This window comes from Syngnathoides biaculeatus, chromosome 3 (genome assembly GCF_019802595.1).
Source record: "Syngnathoides biaculeatus isolate LvHL_M chromosome 3, ASM1980259v1, whole genome shotgun sequence".
Classification (NCBI taxonomy): Eukaryota; Metazoa; Chordata; class Actinopteri; order Syngnathiformes; family Syngnathidae; genus Syngnathoides; species Syngnathoides biaculeatus.
The window spans coordinates 33,172,131-33,199,469 of record NC_084642.1 but is presented as its reverse complement, the minus strand read 5'-3'; the positions used below and the strand labels follow the sequence as shown (position 1 = coordinate 33,199,469).

Here is a 27,339-nt window from a genome sequence, read left to right as displayed (position 1 = left end):
TGCATCCTGTGTTTTCCAGTCGTCCTCATTTTCTGGCACTGTGATGTCACGTGAGCCAACCATCATGCTCTTTCAGTGTTGTGTGCATTTTTTTCCATGCTAGTGTTCCTCCCTTGTATGTTGTCATAGGATTTAGCAATGTTACAATAGTATACTGTGCAGCATGGATTGTACAAATGGTTCAGGGAGTTGAGTTAATTAATTAATCCATCAATTAATTAATTAGCTAATTAATTAATTTATTAATTAGGTGATTAGATAATTAATTAATTAATCAAGCAACAAATGTATTTATTTATTTATTCATTTATTTCCTGATGTAGCGCCTCTCTAGTACAAAATACTTCAACGAGGTAGCCACCTGAGTTCCTTCCTCACTGCAAAGTAGGAAACTAATAAATTAACTCAATGGTAATTACTGTAAATGTCTATTACAACTTTACTCTTTACTTGTGCATTTAATTCTCTATCAAAAAGTCTCTGAAATAATGTTTCTGTCATGATCCTGCCGATTCAGCATGAGCTGTGCGGGTGCCCGCGCGGCTGCGCTGATTGGGAGGCGCACACCTGCTCCTCATGCGGGCTGATCATCCCCTGTATAGATAGGACCCGGTGACGACTGGTCCTCCGCCAGTTCGTTGAGCTTTATGTCCCGTTCCAGCACTCTCGTATTCCTGATTGATCCTGTGAGGACCGACCTTCGTCCATTCTCCGACCAACCTTGCAAGCCTGACTCCTTGATCCTTCTGCTTGCTTTGATTGTTTCCCCGTGTACCGACTACTGCCTGCCCACTCATCTGTTCTCGTCGCTCGACGTCCCAACTACCGCTGCTGCACCGGACTGCCTGCTCGATCCCCGACCCCTGCATACAATAAACGTGTCTCTTCTTGAACTACCTTGCGTCTTCCGAGTTCCTGCATTTGGGTCCTACCTCTCGTTCCGATGGGACGTGACAGTTTCCCTGATGAGTAAAGGTTAACTAATGTAGATAACCCAGCTATCATATAAACTACCCACTTCTAACTGTCTTGCAGATAGTCAAATAATACACCTGGTTACTGTCACGACCCATCGGAACGCGAGTAGGACCCAAATGCAGGACTTGGAAGATACAAGGTAGTTTGCGGATCGGGCAGGCAGTCAGGTGCAGCAGCGGTAGTTGGGACTTTGGGCGAAGAGAGCAGGTGGGCGGACAGGCAGGAGTTGGTACACGGGAGAACGATCAAAGCAGGCAGATGTGTCAAAGGAGGCAGGCTTACGGGGTTGGTCGGAGAACAGGTCGGTACACACGGGTTGTCGATCAGGGATACGGGAGTACTAGAACGGGACATGAAGCTCAATGATCTGGCGCAGACCAGTCGTCATCGGGGTCATATAAATACACAGGATAATCAGCCTGCATGAGGCGCAGGTGTGTGTGTCCTAATCAGGGCAACCGCGCGGACACCCGCACAGCCCGGGCTGGAGCGGCAGGATCATGACAGTTACGTGACAAAAAGTGTGGAGATTTAATAACAAAATAAAGGTTAGAAAAGCAAATCTCTTTACTCAACAAACAGTCATTCAGTAAATAAATTGAACAAAACAGGTACACACTGCACGCATGGCTGGGCTAACCTAAGCTAAGGGCCCAAATAAAACTGAATCTAGCCGGCAAAGCAAATGAAATTCAAACCCCAATGTTCCTCTGGTGCTTCCAAAGGCAGGAGTGAAGAAAGGTGAAGGTGTTTTTTCCTCTGTCCAGCGTCCTCACGGTCCTCGTCGTTTTTTTCTTCCGCATTAGCTCGACGCTTGTCCTCTCCCTAGTGGTCCAACACACAGGCCTTGCTAGCTAGCGTTAGCTGGTTGCTAGCGCCCAAGCCAAGTCCCATGCATGGAATTAGCCCGTGGTAGCAGCTCACTCCACCACGTTACGGCGTGATTTGAGTAATCCACTCAAAGGAAACACTATCCCAGTTGAACGTTCACCATTCCTTGTCAACTTTTGATGAATGTCTACCGTTCATTTTTTTGGTCCTTTTTCTCAACCACCTCTATCTATCTATCTATTTGCTCATTTATTTATTTATTTATCTACCTATTTATTTATTTATTGCCTCATTGCCACATCCTAGCGATCTTGTGCCTCTTTGTCATAGCGTTCAATGTTTTTTCCTTGTAGTTTTCTGACCCTCGTTTCATGTTTTTGGACTTTGCCTCTTGCCACGCGTTTTTTGCTCTTTTGGCATTTTGGACTACTACTGATGTCACTGCCTCAGCATCCTGCATTTTGGTCCTACCCTTTGGTGCTTGCTCGTGACAGAATGAACTGGCCAAACATGAACCCGGTGAACTTTTACCAGGAGAATAAAGCCATTTGAGCGTATCTTGCTGACATCTTTTGCCACCTTGTTTTTTTGAGATGGATTTATGAGAGTTTAGATCTGGCTTCCAAGAGGAGATTGGCCAACCTGTAGCCACTGCCCTGTGCTCCTGCCTCGTTGGTGCCCGGCCTGTGGCATTCATCTCCTGCTCTTGTCTCATCGGCGTCCAATACCTGGTGACCAGCCTTTGCACATGCTATCCAGCAGTGGGATTCAACCTCGTGCTCATGGTCCAGCGACCACCGGCACCTCGCTCTCCAGCAACTGCACATGACTTACGTCCACCGCCTTTTTTTTCTGCTTCAGCGGGTCAAAACTGGTGACTGCTGCCTTGTTCAGGCTGTGGCAGTTGTGTCTTGCCCACGACCAATGACGCCACCCACGCCTGCTCGCGTTCCTGCTTCTGATCCGGGGTTGCCTGACCTGTGTTCTCCTCTCGACCTGCTCTGGCGGCCTCTCGCCCCTGCTTTGGTGGTGCTGACCAGCAGTCGCCTCTCAGCCCTTGATCGGTGGTGCCCGACCAGTCGCTGCCTCTCATTTCCTGCCTCAGCGGTGCTCGACCAGCAACTGTTGCCTCTCGTTCCTGCCTCAACAGTGCCTGACCAGTAGCAGTCTCTTGCTCCTACCTTGGCGGTACCTGACCAGCAACCGTCTCGTTCTCTTGCTCCAGCAGCGGTGCTTCGACTGCAGCCGCCGCCTCTTGCCCCAGGCATGGTGCTTTGCCCGCAGCTTTCATGTGTTCCTGTTTGGATTCTGCTTTGCCATTGAGACCCTCCTCATGGACGCCCACCCGGGTGGCCCTGTAAGAATCCTGATGCTTGGCCTCCTAGGCAACCTCCTGATCTGCTCAGCCAAGCACCTCGCTTTGGGTGGCCTGGATGACCACCGGACTGACCAGGGTAGGGATTTGCAGTCCTTATTTTTGGTCCTACCCCAAGCCGCTCGCTCATGATGCTTATAATGCTACACAGTTTATGGTAATACTGCACACTATGTAAAAGTTTGTACTGTTTCACTGAAACACATATGAATGCAGCATAAATATATGTGCAGTCATGCTAAAAAATTTTTTATGAATATTATTTCAAACCATGAGTGTCACATACTGACACATTGAGCCACTGACCACTATTTTTCTGTTGTACTGCTACTTAGCTGCTCGTCGTCATCACTGGCTGTTCGACTCAAATGTACGCTTTGACAACGCCAAGTTCAGTTGGGTGCTCCTGTACACGGAAGTCCTCCTCCTCCACATATTCCAAAATGTTGCTCACCATTGGATATAGTGTGTACCATGCTGTTTTTGGCAATTATAACGTCACATCGGGTAGCTCTTGTGGTGGATGGAGTAACCACACCCCAGCGGGCTTTGGGTATCTTCAGGGAGTCCTCAATTTCTTTCGGCTTGTCCCTTTAGCTAAACTATGCTTAAAAACTTGCTGGAAGTTACATGGATCTATTACACAATTTAAACAGTCCAAAAATGAATTTTAACTGACCCCACAACATCTTTGTCATCAGTATCTATTTGTAAAATTGTATCAAAAACTTAAAATTATTGGTCCATAAGATCAACAAATTCTATTGTCATCAAGAAACAAACCAAAAAATACAAACTCGTCTTTTATTCGAACACTGATAAGAAATAGAACACAATGAGGTAAGTCAAAATATTTGTCACATTCTTGAACCAGTGGCACCACAAAATATTCACCATCCTAATTGTAATAGTTCCACAGACTCTCCAAACATTGGCTAGAAAAGACCATTCTCTCCAGTTCACAGTAGAATATTTTCTATTTATAGTTCTTCCTGTTTCACAAAATGACAAGAAAAATACCAATACTGTAACACAATATCATTTGTCTGTAAATGAAAGATCCCGGTTTAGTGGAAATGCGGTGATGATATACAATAATAACAAAAATAATAGCAAAAAACAAAACAAAAAAAATCCCCTGAGGGTGAAACATTTTTGTTTTGTGATGATGAAAAAAAAGCCACTACAGACAGGCAGGCCCAGTCCGAGTTTGCTACTATTTCTGCTGATGACTGTGGACACTTTCTTCGGGCTCGAGGTGAGCCTCTTCCCCTTTCCTTGTGCCACACAAACATACTGTGCAAACATGACCTCATGATTCTGGACTGCTTATGAATTACTCTACAGCACAGTGTGGCTGCAAGATGAGCACTTTGGAATGCCCTCATAGCTTAAACCCAGGTCCTTGTGAAGATGGTGGTCAGAGAATAGTTTCCCTGCAGTCAAGGCTTTGTTCCAAGGAAGGTGACTCCAGGGAATTGGTACAGGTACTGGTGCTTTCAGGGAGATTTTTGGGACGGCGCATGGACGGGGAAGAACTCAAAGCACCACAGCTTTGGAGATGAAGATCCTCTTGGCTGCGTTTCCTGGGACTGAGACTTATGCGCTGGGTCATCACCTGTATGTCAAAAACAGGACCATAACACATAACAGAGAGGCTGTAAACAGAACAGAACACGTTATAATAAAGTGGTACCTTGACTTATGACTTTAAATTATTCTGTGACAACTCTCGTAATTGAAATTACTCATCCAATCCATTTTCCTCGTTGAAATGAACAGAAATTCCATAATTCTATTCCACTGCCCACCCTCCAAAATTACTTTCTAGTTATTCTAGTGTTCACATTTTAAATGAAGAAAAAAATACCACTGTTAAGTGAAATGAAAAGAAAGCAATCGAGTAGTATGTTGCCAGGAACCAGGTATCTCAGCAGGGCTGGGAACAGCTGGAGATACCCGAGAAGAGCTGGATGAAGTGGCTCGGGACTGGGAAGTCTGGGATTCCCTATTAAAGCTACAGCCCTCGCTACCTGACCTCGAGTTAGTGGAAGAAAATGGATGGATGGATGATTCAAGACATACAGGGTGCTTCTATTTTAAGTGCCGCAACATATTTAAGGCTTTATGGTAGTGATGAACTGTACCGACCAGTCACATTCAAGTTCTGCCATCCGTTTTAATCAATAAAATTTTCATCGCAGACCACGCTGCCACAGATCCCTTGAAAAAGTAACTTAGCTACCTTACTGAAAACGTGTTTCCAAAAGAAACTAAGTTAGAAAAAAAAATTTTAGTCACTGTTAACAGCAGGAATATCACTTCTCCAAGGTAAAAAAAAAACAAAAAACCCATTAACTAATGTTAACCATACCATTTACAGTACTCGGTAATCTACGTCCCCAAATTGGAGAAAGATGTCATCAGCATGAACCAATAACTTAAATATATGTGTAGTTGTAGCCACATAATATGAGCAACCTCGAGCAGATTTGACATGACATTACAACACAGTAAGTACCTCAACATAAACAACCACACCATTCTCAGTGCACTTTTCTAAAGACTCCATCCATCCATCCATCCATCCATCCATCCATCCATCCATCCATCCATCCATCCATCCATCCATCCATCCATCCATCCATCCATTTTCTTAGCTGCTTATCCTCACAAGGGTTGCGGGAGTCCTGGAGGCTATCCCAGCTGTCATCGGGCAGGAGGCAGGCGACACCTTGAACTGGTTGCCAATCAATCACAGGGCACACAGAGACAGACAAGTCACACTCACACACTCACACCTAGGGGCAATTTAGAGTGTCCAACTAATGTTGGATGTTTTTGTGATGTGGGAGGAAACCCGAGTGCAAGGAGAAAACCCACGCATGCATGGGGGGAACATGCAAACTCCACACAGGTGAGGCCGGAATTGAACTTGGGTCCTCAGAACTGTGAGGCCAACGCTTTAACACCGTGCCACCCAATAAAGACTCTTAACTGATAAAGAGTTAAATGCCGATTGTGGTCCATGAAGGCAAATGTGTGCGTGTGTGTGGTATTTTATATATTGATATTTGATATATCACACATTTCCAACTTTGTGGGATTAGATGGCTCCTTCCTTTTCCAACTGTGGATCAGTGCAAAAATAAAGGGTTTGTGAAGACGCAGAGAGCTTGATGTGGATGAATTTGACTAGCCTGCTCAGTCGTAAATTTAATCGAATATAACACGTTTTAATGAATTGGAGTGGACTGTGAGAGCCAGGCCTTGTTGCCCAACATCAGCGTGTAACTCCATAAATATGATCCTGTACAAATGGTCATACAGTTCCATAACTTCACTCCTAAACCTTGTTGAAAGCCTTCCCACAAGAGTTCAAGATGTTAAAGCTGCAAAGGTGGACCAATGTCAAATTAAACCTGACAAATTAAGAATGAGATATAAATGAAATTCATACGTGAGTAAAGGGAGGTGAATGAGTATGTGTGTGCATGTATCCATTTTCCGTACCACTAGGATCATGGTCAAGCTGGAGCCTATCCCAGGTGACTTAGGTCAAGAGGCGGGGTACACCCTGAACTGGTCCCCAACCTATCGCACGCCACACATAGACAAACAACCATTCGCACTCACAGTCATACCTACGAGTAATTGAGAGTCTTTAGTTAGCCGACCATGCGTGTTTTTGGAATGTGGGAGAAAACTGGACTATCTGGAGAATACCCACGCAAGCACGGGGAGAACAACTTCGCACAGGTGACGCCAGATTTGAACCCAGGTCCTCAGACACGTGTGGCAAATATTCTTCTGCATATATAATAATATTCCCACCATCTCAGGCAGTATCACCTTCAAGTTTGGGTAATCTACCACCACAGACCAGTATTGTTTAGAATCTGTTGCATTCTTAATTCTTGTTGACCATCTTCTGAACTCATGTGGTTTATAATCGGTTTCTGTTTATGCTGCTTGTCTTCACTTCTTACGTTTGTATTTGAAATTTCTTCCCGATTTACTATATTGTCTATCTCCATCCTTCCAATTTCCAAGCCCCTTATTCTCAAAAGGATTGTGGGAGTGCTGGAACCTTTCCCAGCTAATTTACGGCATAAGGCGGATTACACCCTTCATGTTCGCCAGTCAATTGCACGGCACATATCGATACCATCACTGAGCAAGAATCAATCCCACAGTGCCCACACCAAAGTCTCTCCACCATCAATGACTAGCTTGTATATCTCCTTTACGGCTAGTTTCTTTTGTTTATGTTAATGCTACACTTTTGTTATATGTACATCATCTCTTCATATCTTTCCTGTTGTAGTCCTTTTTGGCAGCTCCCAGCTCCCATCATGCTTCACCTATCCACCACTTTTTTTCCCCCATCACAACAGTTATTGTGATTTGGTCTCAGCCTTTTACTAAGTTAGTTTTATGTTTATGTTTATTTTATTTTTATCAACTGCTCACAATTGTCGTGCTCCATGATTTGATTAAATCTATGTTTGTTTTCTCCAATTTGTGTTTGTGCTCTTTATGGTTCAAAGTTCTGTACATGCCATTGTAACAGACAGATAGTGAGACAAATAGATGGATACTGTAAGGTAAAGCTACCTGATCTATGACATTTGCACTAAATATGGCCTCCTCCATGTGTTTCTCGTCAGACCTGATGACACACTTGATATTGTTGACAACTTGCTGGACTTCAGGAGGTAAATTGCAGCTTGAATGCTCCAGGAACTTGGCCACCAATATTTTAGTGTCTTTATACATTTTGAGGTCAGCCAGGGACTGTGGTCGCTCGTGTGAGGAGTGTCCTTGCAGAGGTCTGCTTTTAAGGTGGAGGTCTATTTTTCTGATCTCCTTTTGGTGCTTCTTGGTGGATTTATGACTCGGTTTGCCTCCAGTGCCTTCTGCAGAAATACTTGTTTGCTCTGAAGATGAGACAAACAAAGGATGTACAAAATCCAGAAAAATAGGTTTATTTGTCACAATATTCAGCTTTGTCTGGCTCCTTTTCAAATGTTGCACCTGAGGAGTATAGATTAACATGGAACAAAGACTAGGTTTACCTTGGTATAGTTTGACACAAATAGATAGAATAAATAGATCTATTAGGCTATATACATCTAAAATGTGTTTCTACTGATGAAAGTTCGACATTACAAAACGAGTTCCGGAACGGATTAATTTCGTAAGTAGAGGTACCACTGTATCCAATTGCATTGATGTGTTTGCTGGTCCCACTTCATCCAGTAATAAACAAAGACAGGATACAGTGCTATTGTAATAAATGGAACGTTGTGTTGCCGGTGGTTGAACAAGTATAGCGCCATTATGAAACACCAAATTTGTCTTAAAGTCTGATCCAGGCATTATTACTATAACCTCCCAAAAAAGGCTGCTATTGTCTTTCCATTTTCCTGTGCCTGATATCGGCATGTGAATTTAGAGATGTTCCATCACAAGAAAATTTTCTTGTTGTTTTGGACAAGGTGATACTTTTTGTTTTCAGAGTACATTGTTGAGAATCATTTTCAGTTTTTAATTTGAAGTGCTTCTGACAAAGACAAAAATGTTCTGCGGTTTCTGCGTTGTAAATCACACGTCCGTAGGATTTGTATATAATTGAAAACTATATGTGGGTGATTCACTATTGTAATTCTTGTTTTCTGTGAAGTTCTGATGGTCCACTTTCTTTCAGTTTGAAGCGTAACTAGAGACTGCTCGAGCGGATGTCACCATTGAAAACCCGGAAAATGGACTCTTTAAAGCTCACATATTAATAAGACTTTTCGACCAAAGAATCAACATTTGGGTCATAGATTTCTTCACGATGAATAAAAAAATATGTGGGCCTCTTTGTTACATAAAAGGTACAAGCCACTTATCCTCACAAGGGTTGTGGGAGTGCCCGAGCATAACCCAGCTAACTTTGGGCGGAAGGCAGACTACAGCCTGAACTGGTGCCCTGTCAGTCGCAAGGAAGATATTAACACCACCACTGAGTGGGCGTTGATCCCACACTGCCCACACTGAAGTCAAGCATGTACCACTACACCATGAGTGACTCCTAAAAAGTGGTATAAAATCTTGAATCCTTTTTTAGAAACAAGGGCTCATTTTTTAATTTCATATCACTCCTCTACATTATACAGTACCTCATCTATTTCAACAAATAGGTATTTTGAAAGTTTAAAACATACCTACAGCATTTTCTCCCCTTCTAATTTATTTTCCACTGTATAAGGGAAGTCAAAATTTTATAAAACATATGAACTTCACAAGGTGAAACTTCTTTTTTACATTAACACCACAGTAATTAATTAATTTTGCAGAAAGAAAGAAAGAAGAAAGAAAGGAAGAAAGAGAGAAAGAAGAGAGAAAGAAAGAGAGAAAGAAAGAAAGAAAGAAAGAAAGAAAGAAAGAAAGAAAGAAAGAAAGAAAGAAAGAAAGAAGAAAGAAAGAAAGAAGAAAGAAAGACAATGAAACAGCACCTGGTGCATCACTTCTCCAGGTCTTAATACCACTTTGCCTTAACCTACTTAAAGCTTTACCTTGCTCTGGTGATGATGACGCATGAGCTGAATCTCCAGCTGAAGCATTAACTGCAGAGGTGGATGTGCAAGATTCTCCTGCAGAAGACAAAGAGCATTTTAAAACATTACACTGAAGGCATCCACTGTATAAGTCATTGAAGACACACCACGTTTTTGAGTTTATTGAAATGCAGTATTCTTACTTCCAGTCGTAGAGGAGCAGGAGATGGGGTCACTGGTTGAACGGACAATACGTGCCAGCTTGCGGTACTTCCTGGCAGCACGGAGCACTCTCGGCTTCTCTGCGGGTGAACGTCCACTTTGAGATGAGGTAGATGGGGGCTGTGGAGTATTGGAGGGTGCCCATACGCTAAAGCACAACCGGGGGCCTCTCAGCCGGCTGGGAGGAGATGGAGAGGGAGCTAAGGGACTGATAGCTAGAGTTCCACCACTGGAGGCCACTGAGGTGGGGGAGCAAGGCTGAGGAGATGGGGGGACAGGGACAGGAACAGGAAGCGGGAGTTTCCGGCTCATCATTCGTGCCTTAATGAGAGAATGTGGTGACAATTTCTGTGGCTCTTCTGGCAAATGTTTGGCTGATGCAAGCTCATCACAAAGGTGCATAGCAGACCTAAATTCCTCACATACACGTGAGTTGTCCGCAGACTCCTCTTGGTCCAAATTGCTATAGTTTTCAGAAGACCAGTCTGGAGAGTGTTCAAAGGACTCCCGAGTATGTGAGGACTCACTGAATCCAGTGTCACTGGGGCGGGCGTCGGTGTTAGAGAAGCCATGGGGGCACCGTCTGCGAGTACAAAGCTCAAGGCTGGTGCAGCTTCCATTGGTTGGGCCGGTGTGGGGCGTGCTGTAGGGAGAGTAATCTGAGCCTTGGACCTCGAGGGAATACAAGTCATCTGATGAACAAGTGTTGTCTTGATCAACAACTTCCGACACCATTAGGGACGCACTGTCGACAGAGGCTGGAAATGTTAAATAAAAACATTCATAGTGTGAGACAAAGATATGCAACGATTGTCTTTCTATGAAATTGGTACCTTGAGTGCTAAATCCTGCTGTTGTGTTTCTGTCACATAGACTGGATTCCTGTTGTTCAATGCTGGTAGTGACCTGTCAGGAGTAGATTATTACATGTAGTTAAAAAGAAGTTTCAATTTGGAATTTGGTTTTCATTTCCAATTTGCTATGTGGATGTATTTTAAAGTAACAGCTCTGAGCCATCTTGACTGCAATGGAAAACAAGAACTGCAGGGGGCAATATAACTCCATTTTAGATCGTCATGACTTTTAGGATGAGATACTGTAACTGGTTTTAAAATTTTATTTTAGTTATAGCATGGTTACAGGACATCTCATGATCATGCAAGATATTTATAAAATTGTGTAGTACTCTTATAATCATGAATTTCCATTTTAATTTGTCGATAATCAGAATTTGACTGCTATTCATGTTTTAAATTCACTACTCAATTTTGGTTTTGAATTGAATAAAAAAGAACAAAACGAGAAAACGTTGCTTTCAGGGAACAGTAAATCCACATTAATTTTCAAAGTTGATCACATGAAAAATAAGGTAAGTGCAGTGAGCCATATAGAGAATATAATATACAATGTGCCACTCTTCAAGCTTTTATTTTTAGCTGTGAAAAATGACTTTCAAAGAAAGAGTCTTCACACAGACCAGAACAAAACATTGGTCTCTCATGAGAGTTCCTGAAAATGCTCCAAATCAGCAGCCCTCAATGCTGGGATTGAATTGCATCTGCCTATGACTAATGAAAGAGGCAAAGACTGTGGTACAGCAGAGAAAGCCTATTTAATGACTTGGATTGACCACATTTGCATACATTTTCAGATTTAGAAACAAGTTGCTTTAACCTAAAACCCTCAATCCACTCCAAAAGACTATATTTTGGTGGGAAAACAAAGAATTTTAAAGAAGATTCAATTTAACAGCATTACTTGAAAATGGGCAGAAACCAAATATCCAATTGCCACTACACTCAACCGGCTATGCAGACCGCCAGTTGGAAGGTAGTGACTGTCCTCACCTGGCTTGCAGGCGTCTGCCCCACCACAGATTCATATGGTGGGGGGAGGTCAGTCGGGTACAGAGTGCCAGGGCTGTTGATGGGCACCCCATAAATGGCACTGAAGGGAGAATGGGGGAAGTCTAGGTGCAGGCCTCTGTAAAGGACACAATATCAATATTTCTGACTAGGAAATTAATAAATCATCATAAAGATGAAATGACAGAATGTAATGAGGAGGCGGCATAGTGCCAGTGATTAAAGGCCAGACAGATGATATTTAACCGAGAGAAATAATCAGACCATATTCACGTTTTCTTAAGCACTAAATTACAAGGCTACCTTTCTTGTAATTGTGTATATATATATATATATATATATATATATATAATTTTTTTTTTTATTATATACATACACCCCTTCCATTTCAATATGATTGCTTGCACAATGCTTCTTGACATGTTTAAAGCTTGGGAAATCCTTTTGTATCCAAATCCGGCTTTAAACGTCTCCACAACAGTATCCTGTGTTCCTTGGGCTTCATGATGCTCTCTGCACTTTAAACAGAACTCCGAGACTATCACAGAGCATGGGTATTTATACGGAGACTTGATTACACAGAGGTGGATTCTATTTTTCATCATTAGTCAACATTGCATCATTCAGAGATCCTCACTGAACTTCTGCAGTGAGTTTGCTGCACTGAACATAAAGGGGCCGAATAATATTGCATGTTTTTTATTTGTTAAAAAAAATTAAAATATCCAATAAATTTAATTCCACTTCATGATTGTGTCCCACGTTTTGTTGATTCTTGACAAAAAAAAAATGTATATCTTTATGTTTTAAGCCTGAAATGTGGCGAAAGGTTGAAAAGTTCAAGGGGGCCGAATACTTTCACAAGGCACTGTATAGATAGATACACACACATGGAAACAGACAACAGTCACACACACAATCACACTTAAGTGCAATTTAGAGTCTCCACTTAATACATGTTTTTGGGGATGTGGGAGGAAATCGGAGTGCCTGGAGAAACTCCACACAGGCACAGGGAGAGCATGCAAACCCCACACAGGATTTGAAACCAGGTCCTCAGAACTGTGAGGTCAACATTCTAAACAGTTGTTCCACCGTGCTGCCTGATCATTCATTGTTTTTAAATACTGTAACCTCATGGGAAATCTTGTGTGTGGTAATTGCTTATCAAGTACATGATTTCTGATTGATTTGCTTGTTTGAGTCCCTGCCATAATTTATTTCTTTCCCCCCTAACTATTAATGTTTCCTTTTTGTTATATTGGGACAAGACTGGATTCACTTTAAATTTTGCTTGCAGAAACTCACCCCACCCCAGACATTTACCAAGGGGACGTCACAGATATGCTAAAGGAGTTTACAAAGAATCACAATCAGGAATAGAGGTTGGATGCACCTTGCTTGGAATACTTGGAGAAGGAAGGCTGACAAGGATCCCCCGTTCACCCCTGGCTTAGCCATCATATTCTCTTTCAATTATATATTAACTAAAATAATGGTAACATGATCTACTATGGAAGCCCGCTGCCTGTACTTCTATATTTCATTAAAGCAGTCGTGTGCAACGTGTATTGGGTTGCGATACATTGAAAATATTTTATTCTTGTTTTATCCACTTGTGCCTTGATATCAGAGGCTTAAGATTAGAGGCCTAAAAATGATTAGTATGTGAGAGATAGTATGGTTGAATGTAAGCTGCAGTTTATTTTGGATAAAATATACTGTAAATTATTTTCTTTTGTGTTATGATTATTATCAACCACATGCATGTTATTTAATAAATATACAGAGGAACTGAAGTCTGATTCATTCATTGAACTTATTGTTGGCAGTCCGTTAGACACCAGTAATGTGTTCATTGAACTTCGTTTGTGATCCATTAAAGAGTGATAGTGTGAAGAGTGACTCGCTTGTACAAGAACGACATACTATGCAGTGAATGTACTCATGAGTGATTTTTTTTAACCGCAAGTCCTGCCATCCTTGCATGAATAACTTTCACTAGCAGCAGTTTCTTCATGCTAATGGCTAATGTTGAATCAGTTAAGCATATGAAAACATTCATCCATTGTCTGATCTCACATGGGCCGCGGGAGTGCTGGAGCCAATCCCAGTGATCACTGTGTAGGAGGCAGGGTACACCCTGAATTGGCAGCCACCCAATCGCAGGGGACATGGAGACAGACAACAGGCGCACTCACAATATCACACCTCAGGGCAATTTAGAGTGTCCAATTAATGTTGCATGTTTTTGGGATGTGGGAGGAAATCGGAGTGCCCGGAGAAAACCCACGTAGGCATGGGGAGAACATGCAAACTCCAATCCGATAAGGACGGCTTCGGTGGTGCATCGTCCACCGCGGACGGCTAATATACCGGTGTGGCTCATACATACAGTCGGGGAGTCTGTTAATTAGAAGTCATCCGCATATCATCTTAATATGGCTCGAAATATAAGGGTAATATTGCCCCGGTCACTTCACTCGATTGTGAGATGTTCCCTTCTTCGAAAAGAGCTTCCGTGTTCCATAGCAGGTGCCACTACGTGTTTTCAATGGCGAATGTGCCGGTGTAACATCTGCTGATGATGTTGCAGGCAATATGGCTACCACTTGGATGTCGAATGAGACTTCCGCAACTTTGCGCATGGATGACATGCTCTCCACACATATTTATTTTTTTGTATAGACATTGAAGTGAATAAGGTTCTATGTATTTTTCATTACAATTTCTATTTTACAATAGGGATGTCAGTAGGGCTTTAAACTTAGAGATAACTATGATTTAGAAATTAAGGAAATACGTCATTAATTGCATGGACCCATAAGAACTACAAATTCATGACTGAAGTTAACCACACTGGATCCCACGGTGAATCATCCAGTTAACTTAAAATGATACTTTCTTTTTAGGCTTTGTTTCCATCCATTTGTCCATTCTGCTACATTCATCCTGGTCATAGGTGAGCTAGAGATTATCCCATCTTAATTTGCAAAAGAAGACTGCTCACTAGCCAATCACAAGCATTACTTATGAACAAATAAACAGACCCACACACTCACATTCATATTAACGGGCAATCAGAGTCTTCAATGACCCTGACATGCTTGTTTTTGGAACGTGAGACGACGACAGAGTCCTGGAAATACCCATCACAAGCACACAGAGAACATGCAAATTCCACACAAGGAAGGCTCGAGCTAATAGTCAAATCCAGAATCTCTTGACTGTGAGGCAAATTGTTAACCACCAACTGAAAGTGCTGCCTGTATGTGCTTCATTTCCTGCAATTAAGTTTCATCTCAATTGTGCCTCTGTCTCTTAAAATACTCTGCTACTGTTCCTAGGTTATTTTTCACTTAGTCAATTAGGTGATGAAAGATGTTTTGATGATGATAGATGATAAGGTTTGTAGCTCGATTTGGAAAGTGATTAGTAGTTGACTGCACTTGACTGGCTGATTTACATTTTCGACTGAAATGCTGACCATGGATTTTTCATTATTTTGAAATGGAAATCTGCACCCTTGTTAAATGTAGAAAATTTAAAATAGAAGCCACTTGTGCACTACATTTAGGGAACCACCTCCCAAGCATTGTGAAACATATGTGAATGCGTGTGAAGATCTTTTGCTTTTTACCTTTGCCCATCCATTGATGGTGTGCAGGTATACTCAGGAGGATAGTACGGTGGTGGAGGAATAGGAGGAATAAACTCATCGAAGTCCATTGTTTGGTGGAGGATAGTTCCATGGGGAGTCATACATTCAGTATTTAACTCTCTTGTTCGGTGCGGCATAAACTGAAATACATCATAACAGACACACAGTCATTTTACAAGTTCCCATTTGTTAGTTCAAACCATACAACCCCCACAGCGTCTCCGTCAGTTATTAAAGTTTATTCCACTGCTCCTTTGAGGTGCTACTACAGTATTTTAACAGTGGATACAGAATTGCAAATTCACATTGTCACACTTTTCAATAGGGATTTTTTTTTTAAGACCAGTCCTTTTCCTGCTTTTCACGTCTGCTTTTAATAGCCACATTTATAAAGTAGTATACAGTAAAAATGCACTTACTGTTATTACAGAATATATTTTTGTACTAAAAAAACTCAAATCTGTGACATTCATTACAGTAACGCTCACATTAAGGGATTGGAATGTACTTATGAACAGTATTTTAATATCAGTTATTTCAACATGCCTACAATATGAATATAGGTAATAAATAGTACAGTTTTATCCAACATCCTTGCACCTTTTGGCACTGGCAGGGTTCGTGCTTTTGATACGTGCAGTGAAATTAAATAACTATTTTTGGTGGGTAAAAGAAATGGAGCTTGGTCATGTTAATTTCCCTCATGGCAAGAGACATTAAGCAATTGTTACTAGTTTTACTGCTCCACATAAAATGATGGGAAAGTTTAATTCTGAGAATCCCGCACCTCTCTGGAACAAATGAAGAGAGACTAAGCATTCTATACACATTTTCATTCTGCTGCAGGACAGAACCGGTCCTGCAACAACTGTCCTTAGGTGACGTTTGCAAAAAGTCAGTGACTTCGTTCCAGACTTAGGACAGAGAATGGGAATCACACAGAATAATTCAATTCAAAGATAATAGTGATCGTATTCCTACTGAAAGCAAAAAAGGTCTCCCAATAAATTCTCCACACTCACCATCTGCAGCACATCAGTAGACACAATCTGCATGCAGCACATGGCCGTCGCTAGGGCACAAACAATGGTAGAGATGACGTTAAGTGCACATACGCTGAAAAGCAGCTCCTGGGGTTGGGGTTGGGGGGGTTGGGGGGGGGCAGAACAGGAGATGAATAAAGTAAGGAAATGGAAAAGCATACTGCATATCTGCAAAGGTGGCCAAAGGGCAAGAAGGACACTTGTGTCAATACAAAAACAATACATAGTAGTGTCCAGTTTTTGCAAAGTGGTTGAGAGTTACCATTGTAAAGCTAGGCCAGATTAACATACAGAACTATTGGCTGAAGATCAGTTGAAACTGTGTTGTAGAGTTCTTAAAAAGGACGATAAATTTTAAGTCAAATCCTGACTACAATAACAGTGCAAGATCAAATGTATCACGTTTATTGTATGGAAGAATTCAACTGATGAACAGACAGCACCAAATTTTAAGTCAGTCAATGTGCCCAACTGCAAGGAAACTGAGGGATACTCTCTTCGAACATGTTGAAACTCATTAACCTTTAATAACTGTATTCATGTTTTCCTTTCAGCCTGTCTCGTTAGGGGTTGCCACAGTGGGTCATCCTTTTCCGTGTTACCCTAAACCCTGCATCCTCCTCTCTAACAGCAAATGCCCTCAAGTCTTCCCTCATGACATTAAATTCCTCTGTCACATGTACAGCACACCTCACCACTCTTCTGATGCCCTCATACAAGTCTTGTAATATTCTAACATACTTCTCTGTCACACCAGACTTCTCCAGGCATTGTCACAGTTCCTCTCTGGTTATTCTATAAAGGGACAATGTAGCGCTTTCTGACATTCTCTGTACTTCTACATCAACATCCTTAAGGCAAATAATGGATCTGTGGTACTCTTTCTAGGCATGAAACCATACTTACAAATACTCACTTCTGTCCTCAGTCTAGCCTACACTACTCTTTCCCATAAGTTGTTTGTGTGGCTCATCAACTTTATTCCTCTATAGTTACCACAGCTCTGCACACCACTCTTGTTCTTAAAAATGGACAACAGAACGTTTTTCCTCCATTCCACAGACATTTTGTTACCGACTAGACTTCAGTTAAACAAGTTGGTCAAAAACTCCACAGCCACCTCTCCAAATTGCTTCCATACCACCATTTGAAAGTCATCACATCCCACTGCCTTTCTATTTTTCCATACTCTTTAATGCCCTTTAATGCTCTTTAATGCTGCTAACATCCCACTGACTAATTATGCCCACTTCCTAGTCAACCACATTTGCCTGTTCTACTCTTCCTCCTTTCTCATTTTCTTCATTTATCAACTCCTCAAAGTATTCTTCATATCCATCCAACACAATGCTGACACAAGTCAACCTGTCATGTTCTCAGTTTTGGTTGGGTCGGGTTGGTTTTGTTTTTCATTTTTGTGTTTGTTTCTTGTGTGCTGATTGTGCCCACCTGTTTGTGTTTGCCCTTCTACCTTGTGTTGACCAATTAAGTCCCTCCAGAGACTCATGTCCTGTCTAAGTGTTTTCACGTTGTCTTGTTAGTCTATTAGTATTAGTATTTAACTCCCTAATTTCTTTCAGTTCTTGTTGGTCCATTGTCCTTGTCATGAGTTGCTTGTTGCGTTTTTAAGTCATGTAAAGTTTCTAGATTAGCTTTAAGTAATATGTTGTTACTCTGAGTATTTTTGGTTGTTACTTTAAGTTGTTTTTTGAATTAAAGATTTTTGAGGTTCCTCTACTCCTGCCTTGCCTCCCTGCTTCCCAGCACTTGGCTCCTCCATGTCTTGCCGTGCCTTCCTCGCCCTTCACTAGCCCCTAACGTAACACAACCCTTTTCTATCTCTATCCTTAATCACGCTAACCTGCTGCATATCCTTTCCATTTCCATCCCTATGTCTGACCTACCCATATACATCCTTTTCTCCTCCTTTTTTGCCCAACCTGGCATACATACAATCATATGATTCCTATTTGGCCTTTGCCACGTCTAACTTTGCTCTATGTCAGTTCTCCATACATTACTTTCTCCTTTCCTCGGTTTTCCCAATGTCTTCATAACTAACCTCTCTATAAATGTTTAATGATTGCTTATATGACTTAAGTTACTGGGGGCATCATAGAAACACCACCTGCATGGAAATTGGCTCTAGGATTTATCTTTGTGAGGATTGAGAAGTTAAAAAGAACCTAAATTGAATGAAATAAAAAAACACTACTGCGTATGATTGGAATAACATGGCTGTGGTCATTCCCCTGACTTGTACACAACTGCTCCTGTGGGCAGGTTCCCCACCTCTGCTAATTACTCCATGCATATATACCTCATGTCTCATTCTGTCTGTTGCCAGTTCATTAAACCTTGTCGTCCTGTTCCAGCGTTCCTTGATCCACGTCCTCAACTCATAAAAAGCTAGACCGCATCTTGGTTTTTGACCTGGCTTTTTGCCGCACGATTTGGATATTGTTGCCTTTTGGACAGCCTGCCCGTGTACTGACCTCTGCCTGTTATTAAAATCCTCATCTTGAACTGTACCTCATCTGTGGTGTTAAAAATTTGGGTCCTATCCCGTGTTCTGCCCAGACACTTTATATCCACATTTACACAAAAAACAGCCTGACAGCGTTCCTTTTAGTTCTCCCTCTTCTTCTACTGAGTGAGAAAGTGGAAGCCTCCTGTAGGTGTGAGCTCGATTCATCAATTCATTACAATTCTTTCCTCTGCAAATATATATTGATTCAGTAAATCTCTGAATTGATTCACCTCCTGGCCAGTGAGAGCCCCTTGGCTTGTAATTTGCGTTGTATGGATTTTGCTGACCTGAAATTGTGCCGCTATGTGCCCCCTCTCTACATCTACTAATGATCGATACCATCAATTTCCTTTCTGATACGACACTAGAAATACAGTCCCGAAAAGTACTGGAGTATGAAAAGTATCAACATTTAATTTTGAGGATTGAGCTTCTGCTATCAGAGGCTCTCACATTTTATACACTGTTGACCATTCCCAACACTGGTGATGCCAAGTATTGACATCTCGTTAGACTCCTCCATGCTCTTTTTGTTGAACATGTGTATACAGTATTTACACGTAAACATTCAGTGTTAAGCAAAGCCTTCATCCAGTCGTCGGGGTGGAATGCTAACACTGTGTGAAAATCTTGAATGGCCGAGCCAATCACCTGACTTGAATGTATGGAAAGAACTAAAACTCAAGCTCCATAAAGGAAGCCCACGGAACTGTCAAGATTTGTGTGGCAGAATGGGCCAAAGTCGCATCACATCAACGCGTGCGGCTACATTCTCCATACTGGAGACATCTAAGCCCATCATTGCGAATAAAGGCTTTTGCACCAACTATCAAATAAATATCAGTTGAGGTGTTATATACTTTCCCCTTGTGGTATTTAACATTATTACACATATCTTAATGTAATAAGAATTTAGAATAATTAACATATTCTACTTTGTATGCATGGGTATCTTGGGTCGTTCACCAACATCTGGTGAAATTGCAATGTTAATAGGAGGTATGGAATTATATTTAGTGAGAAAAATGGTGACATGTTAAATAGTCATTCCAGCCTCGGTATAATTTGCTTCGATAAGAAATACAGGAAGTGTGAGGCAGAGATTTTTCCAGGAATGTTTCAAATCTGCTCTCAAACAGAAAAAACAATTTTTTGCGATACTCCATCCCACTGATGAATTACTGTAAATTCCCACTCCTATCTGAAATTATTCAATAAAATCATCAGTGTTCTCTCCACCCAATTAACCAAATTTGACATAGGGGGATCAGCACTGGTGGAAGAATACTTTGTCATCTGCCAAGACGTCATTTGTAGCAGAAGCATAGTAGCAGTCAGGTGGAATGGCCGAAGACTCAGGGTAGCAGAACATAACAGCTTCAGATTAGACATAACTCAACACCTCTAACTACTTTCGCTACTTTAGCTAATAAAGATTTATTGCCCTATTCCCATATCTCTTTAATGAAGATTGATCACTCTGATAAATGTGTTTGATCTTTCCTGTTTCATCCTGAGCAGTCTTTTATTTGGTTATCAATGTTTTACAATCAATCGGGGACATAAAATGAATGGATATGAATACTGTTATCCAAAAAAGGAACAGTGGCCTATGTTGCATATCATTCTTTCAGACTCTTTTGGCAATATAATTTTCCAAAATCATGCACTTCCAGCCAATCCAGACAGTTATGTCTTAGGTAGAGGTTTGTCACATGGGGAAAGAAAAAGGTTGTTGTCATTCTTCCCTTCTTCCCTAATTAATCAGTGACTGGTGAAACTAGAAACCCACTTGAAATGTGTTGCACAACAACTTCAGACATTAACTGATTTCATAGCTTCTCAAAGAAAATTATTTTGCATGTTTAGATGCCATTCCAGTATTTAAAGAAATGATCATTAGCCAAATGCACTGTTGTGACAATCATGTCCTGTATGTGGAGCAACAACCCAAAAAGAATCCACATTCTGCCAATCAACAATTACTGCAGAAGAAACATGGCTGTACAGATAAACATACAGTAGGTTTGCACTGGGAAAATACATTAAGAATGTTGAAAGCCTGAGGATTGATCATTTCTTTTGGTAAGTGGCTCTACATGAATGTTGAAAAAAAAAATCCATCACTGGACCTCTGAACACACCTTGAGACGTAAGCGTATGGTATTGCAATCTCTGAGTGGGTTAAGCTTCAGCGTCTCTCCAAGGTTGTTACAGCTTGAACTCTCTTGTTGTAACTCACAGCAAACGCACACTCCATCGCTGTCAAACTTGAGCTGGGGCAGAGGAGGAGAAAATTGAAATTCACTCACAAGCCTGCAACAGTGGCGATGTCACATTATTAACATACTTACGTGAGAAATAACACCATCTTCTTTACACTGCACGGTGCGAAAGTTAGATCGGCGTTATTTTTTACCTAGCAGTTTCATTTGTGGGTTAATTAAGATATAATGTTTGTTGCAAAAGGGGATTTGGCGGTTTGGGTGTTGGTTGAGTAACTACCTGCCATTTTCCATTATGAACAGCATTCTCTTACAGCTGTATTTTAAAATGTAAATTGTTTTGAGTGACATTGTCATTCAGTCTGTCTTGTCAAGAAGCAAAAGTAAAAGTTTACACTGTATGTGTCTGGTATGGAAGACTGACAACTAGCGGGACCAACATGGCTTCCCACGTGAATTTCACAATTTACGGATGGAAACTATTCATCCTGCTAAAATAGTACAACAATATAAAGTCACTCACTTGACAGCACTGGTGTAAGCACTGTTACTGTGACTTAGTGAGACTATCCCATTGAGAAGTGGGAAATAATCGGCAAATTAAATGTGCCTTTTCTGAACGATGGTTTTGGAGTTGGACCTGCACAGTCACAGGTGTTACTTGTGGCAAGATTCAGATCTCATTTCATGGTACTTTTGAAAATAATAATACAATACATTTCTCTACAGTAATTTCTTTCTACTAAAGGCACTTCTGTGTGGAGTGTTTTATTGGAATCTCTCCTGGTACTCCAAAACGTCAGGTTAATTGAAGACTCACAAGTTTTGGGAGATGTGAATTTTACTTTCAATGTTTGGTTGTCTCTAGATTTCTTTTTCTTCATCAGTTCTATGTTTGCATGCCTCTTTTGTCAAGGTATCGGATTGAATGGTAAGCAGTTGAGAGAGCACACAATCTTTCACCCTAAGTCAACTTGGAAGGGCTCCAGTTTCCTTGTATAAATCATCTTGAAGATGGATGTTTGGATGGAAGCTGGAGAGCAAGCTCTGGAGAGGCTCATATGGTCTTACCAGCTGACATTCTTCCAGTGAGTTGACTAGCTGAGCATTCTGGCAGGAGAGGATAGAACCTGCCAGGTTGAGCATCACACAAACTGCTGACAACAACATGAAGAATGTGATCTGCAACGGACAGGAGGAGAGAGAGTCAAAAACAGAGAACCGAATGATGTCAAGCCTCATGTCATCTGCTGCGAGTCAGGGAGACACAGACTATCTCCTGCACCTTGCGTTGAATCATTCCACACTTTAAATGAATGAAGAAATGCACACTGATGTTTAATAAAATCAATAATCATTTTAGTTGTAATCATGGGAATGCAATAGAAATGCTATTGCTCAACAGATTCAAACTCGATACGTGAAGAAAATTGAACAATTTTGCAGCCTGAACATTTATAGCATATTCCAGAACCAACCCCTGAGAGATGCCTGTGAATGATTGAATGAAAAAGTACAATGTCAGAAAAAAGATAATTCTAACTTGCTCCAAAAGCTCAGATTTGACCATTCTTATACAAGCATTCAATTCCATGCTCAGCTCCGGACAACATGAACTGCTGCCACATATGTCCAAAAATAATGAATATTGGTGCAAAAATCTCTTAACAGATACATATGGGAAATATAACAATACTCTGGCGTATATTCTTCAAACTCTGTGAAAACAATTCATATTAACCAATTTAATTGTAACATCTATTTTCTGTTACCACAAGTGTGCATCTCATTGCATGCACCACAGTGCTCCTCAGAGTTGAAGATGTGCACAGCAGGAACAGTAATCCCACGAGGCAGACACAGGGACAGCTAAGCATCTTGGAGCCTCACCACATGGTTGCTGTCTGTCACGATGTCAAAAAAATTAAACCCCAGTTACAGCAAGAACTTAAAAAATTAATTACTGCACATGTGGAGAAACCATATGCTGTTCCGATGATTAACTGACAAAAAAAAATAACCTTTAGTATTTTGGAATTTAAACGTAAATTTTGGTGTTATTAATCTTTGAGGTGGTCACTGAGAGTGTAGTTGTACATTTGCCTTACTTCAAGATGGCCAGTGTGTGCACAGTTCCCACTCAGTGATGATGTGAATGTGGGGTTGAATACTTATCTGCTATCTTTTACAAATTCTCTCTGTGCCTGTGTGAGTTTTCTCGGTGCTGTCTGGTTTTCTCCCACTTTCCAAAAAGACGCATGGTAGTGGGACTAAATACTCTCAGTTGCCCGTAGGTGTGGCTGTGGGTGTGAATTGTTTCTCTGTGCCTGGTGATTTCGCTGCCTGGTTTTAGCTGCCTTTTGGCCCAAAGTCAGGTGGGATAGGCTCCAGCACCTCGCAACCCTCTACAGCCAAAGCGGTGTAGAGAATAAATTGATCAAGTTAATGAGGTTGTTTTAAATATTTTTCATTTTTTTTAATTTATTCTATTCACTTGTAGACCATTACAGTTTTCATTTGAAATACTTTTCCAGACATTTAGTGCAGTTTTTTTTCAGTTCTTGTTTGTTTCTGGGGGTTTCTCCCTTCAGTCTGCTCTTCAGGAGCTAAAATGCTTGCTCTATTTTCTAAAGGTCCGGTGATTGTTTTGGCCAGCCAATCAAAGACCTTCCAATTTCCCCCCCTGATGAAGTACTTTGTTGTGTTGGCAGTGTGTTGTGGGTCATTGTCTTGCTGAATGATAAAGCTTTGCACAATTAAGGCTTCTTTACAGTTCTGTGCCCAAATTGCCTCATTTGACCGATGCTGCGCTTCCCCTCTGTGTCCCCTAAGCGACACTTCAGTCAAGCTTAGCACAAATTGTCATTGCATGTACAATCCTGCAGCGATCAACCCTCGTTTTTAGTGCGTTATAGTCACAGGTGATGATGTGATGTGATGATGTAATAAACTACTCAGTTGCACACACCCTCTATGTTGCCGCCTTCTTGATCAATTTTACAATATAATTAAACGCATCATCTGGTCATCTAAGTCCATTTGTTCTAGCAGTCATTGTTGTAGCTTTGTTCCCTGCTCTGGAAAATAAAAACAGTGACTGGATTTGGCCATAAAATGCAAAGGAGACTTGACTCTACCGTGTCCTAGCTAATACTAGCCATAATGACACCCTCAAAATGGAGGCAAACCTAAGCACTTTTTTAAAACAGTACAGGTGGGTTGTGCATAAGTATAAATACAAATTGCGTGCTGGATAGGGAATATAAAAATGTTTTTTGGATGCATTTTACGGTAAACTGCCAGACAAAAAGATTTTATAGCATGATGCCTGATCTTGTTACAGTAATCCATGTGTTTAGTTACTTAATAAATTACCATTACAACAATTGCTTGCAACAGAGGGTAAAAATAATCCACAAAAAAAATCATTATGCTATGCAAATGCATGACCTGAGGGTTGTCGACACATCCTTCGCACTTTCTGTGCTGCGCTGATTGTTAAGTGCAGCTGCACACCAATGCTTTCTCATCACAATTTAAGATCACATCACACCATTTAGCCATTCGTCATTTTGTTTCTGCTGAGCTGCACACTGCATGCCAAATAGGAAAACCTTCAAGAGAAGCGCATGGTAGATTTACACTGTATGTCATCTTCACACCATTTAACACTTACGGTAGAGGACAACACACCACCATACCAATACCATTTATCTACACGACACCCACTAATATATTACAGTAGAATACCCAAGGTTCTGGTGTGTCATTATGATTCTCTATAACTGTCACAGGATAAACTAATTTAGCTTTGCCTATTCCAATCCTTTATCTGGTAGTAGATCCATCAAGTTTACAAGATGAAAAAGATGTTTGGGATCTAGATTTCAATATGAAATTATGGTGCACAAACCTGTTTGAGTTATTATGTGTACTGGAGTGCAATTTTAGAAAGCCAGACTAATGCTAAACAAATATTTATGGCTCAAGTCAACAAATAGGCTATCCCAGGTCTGCGACAAAAATAGATAGTTGTAAGACTGCAATAACGTTTTTCTTTTCCTTGCTGAAAGCCCGTTAATCTGTGACACAAGCTCATGCATCACTGCTGTTTGTATATATAACTTATATTTATGTGTATATATATAATACAAAGAAAAGGAAATGATAAGGTTTGAATCTCAGTGTGTAATCTGAAATATAAAAGTAAAACGCTTACATTCACCTCCAACAAGTATATCAAACAAAATGAATGTGAAGAGCATACATTTCCCGCAAACATTTATTGACCTTGTAATACATTTTCAACACTTTAAAAAAAGAATACTGTAATGACTTTTGTGATTGACACTTCGAGAGATTTGTCAACGAGTGTATTAATGTTGTGGTTGTGTAGAACTGCAATGCATCACACATGTTTTTAATATTTTGATGAATTTAGCTACACGAGTTACGCTTACAAAGTATCTAATTAGTGTTTACAAAGGATGCAAGTGCACTGGAACAGGGCGGCACGGTGTAACAACTGGTTAGAGTGATGGCCTCACAGTTCGGAGATTCGGGGTCACTCCCAGCCCCGCCTGTGTGGAGTTAGCATGTTCTCCGCGTGCCAGTGTGAATTTTCTCTGGGCACTCCAGTTTCCTCCCACTTCCCATAAACATGCAACATTAATTGGAGACTCTAAATTGCTCCTCCGTGCGAATGTCAGTTCAAAAGTTGCTTGTCTCCATGTGCCCTGTGATTGGCTGACACCCAGTTCAGGGTGTACCTTGCTTACAGCCCGATGACAACTGGATTAGGCTCCAGCACTCCCCTGACCCTCATAAATATAGGCGGCTCAGAAAATGAATGGATGGATGACTTTTTTGCCCTTGCAATGTTTCAAGCCTCTTAATATGACGCAAGCATTCGTCTGTGGATGCTTCATTATTGAAAAAAAAAAAAAGAGCATGTGCTTTTCTGTGTGACTTTTCAAAGTGACAACTTGTGACTGGGAAGTTTAGTCCCTTTTGGAAATTTCAGGTTGATGTTGGAGTGAGCTGAATTGAAGATTTGAGCTGTGAAATGCGACATGTCCAACACAAAAGAAAGAGTGGCTTGCCATTGCGCTCAACAACAAAAAATTTGAGCTTTACCCTCTCTGGTAAAATGTTATGTGTTCAGCCACATATTTTTGTTTAACTGGCATTTTGAGAGCAAAATTCAAAAATTATATTCTCTAAAAATCACCATACGACTGGGAAACTTTGAGCTATTTTCATTCAATACAAAGGGAAGTTTTGCAAAAATACCGTGCTAACGTTTACTGCTGCAGGGGACACAGGGGAGACGTCTTTTCCGGGGCAAAGGTTGTCTGGCTTGGGGTTATCGCTTCCTTCACTTGTTGCTGAGCTGGGTGGCAGGAACAAGAAAGTCACCCTTCCCCGGTTGCTATCGCTTTTTTTTCCCTTCTTACCCTCACGCTGAGCAGTCCCATCTCACTCACAAGTCGATGCACAATGCACACACACACACTGAGTTTGTTGTCACAATACCCGTAACAATTGTAATGAACTCAAGCAAAGTGCAGGGGCATGAACAGAACTTTAATATGATTTTGTGCCTTCATGAGAGTCGCATGAAAATAAGCAAAGACCCACATGTGGCTCAAGAGCCGCAGGTTGGCCACTATGCTTGTGAGAATAAGCGGCTCACAAAATGGATGGATGGATCCATCAATGAATTGACTGAAACACGCAAGACTTAGATTTCGATTTCTTTGTGCTATTATTTCAACTTAAATAGGGGTTTAACTCAGATCAGGTGTGTCAGTTTCGACTTTAGATTTTCAGACAAAAGTAAGAGCACATCAGTGTCCTCTCAAGGTTCAACAACTGCAAGCATTTCATGTTTAGCAGCACAGCAACAGAATAAATCACATTATTGTTCTTTATACATACATATAATTGTCTCCCTCTAATGCAGCCCTATGGGGGCACAACCCAGTGCAATCTGTAGGCCGGTCCCAAGCTCGGATAAATGCAGAAGGTTGCGTCAGGAAGGGCATCCGGCGTAAAAACTGTG

The 27,339-nt window shown here is 41.2% G+C and overlaps 1 protein-coding gene across 2 annotated transcripts in view; it reads right to left on the bottom strand.

Moving 5' to 3' along the window:
• Nucleotides 1-3,986: 3,986 nt before the first annotated feature.
• fam189a1 (family with sequence similarity 189 member A1) overlaps nt 3,987-27,339 on the bottom strand; it is a 108,470-nt gene continuing 85,117 nt past the window's right edge. Inside the window, exons 3-12 of one of the 2 annotated variants that reach the window (XM_061815486.1) lie at nt 22,347-22,457; nt 21,195-21,326; nt 16,500-16,607; nt 15,457-15,617; nt 11,799-11,934; nt 10,785-10,857; nt 9,933-10,709; nt 9,748-9,825; nt 7,802-8,124; nt 3,987-4,802 (exon numbers count right to left, since the gene is read on the bottom strand). In XM_061815486.1, the coding sequence (XP_061671470.1) occupies nt 4,605-4,802; nt 7,802-8,124; nt 9,748-9,825; nt 9,933-10,709; nt 10,785-10,857; nt 11,799-11,934; nt 15,457-15,617; nt 16,500-16,607; nt 21,195-21,326; nt 22,347-22,457 (2,097 nt within the window). In that variant the 3' untranslated portion in view covers nt 3,987-4,604. The remainder of the gene's footprint in view (nt 4,803-7,801; nt 8,125-9,747; nt 9,826-9,932; nt 10,710-10,784; nt 10,858-11,798; nt 11,935-15,456; nt 15,618-16,499; nt 16,608-21,194; nt 21,327-22,346; nt 22,458-27,339) is intronic. The other variant, XM_061815487.1, reaches the window with a different exon arrangement.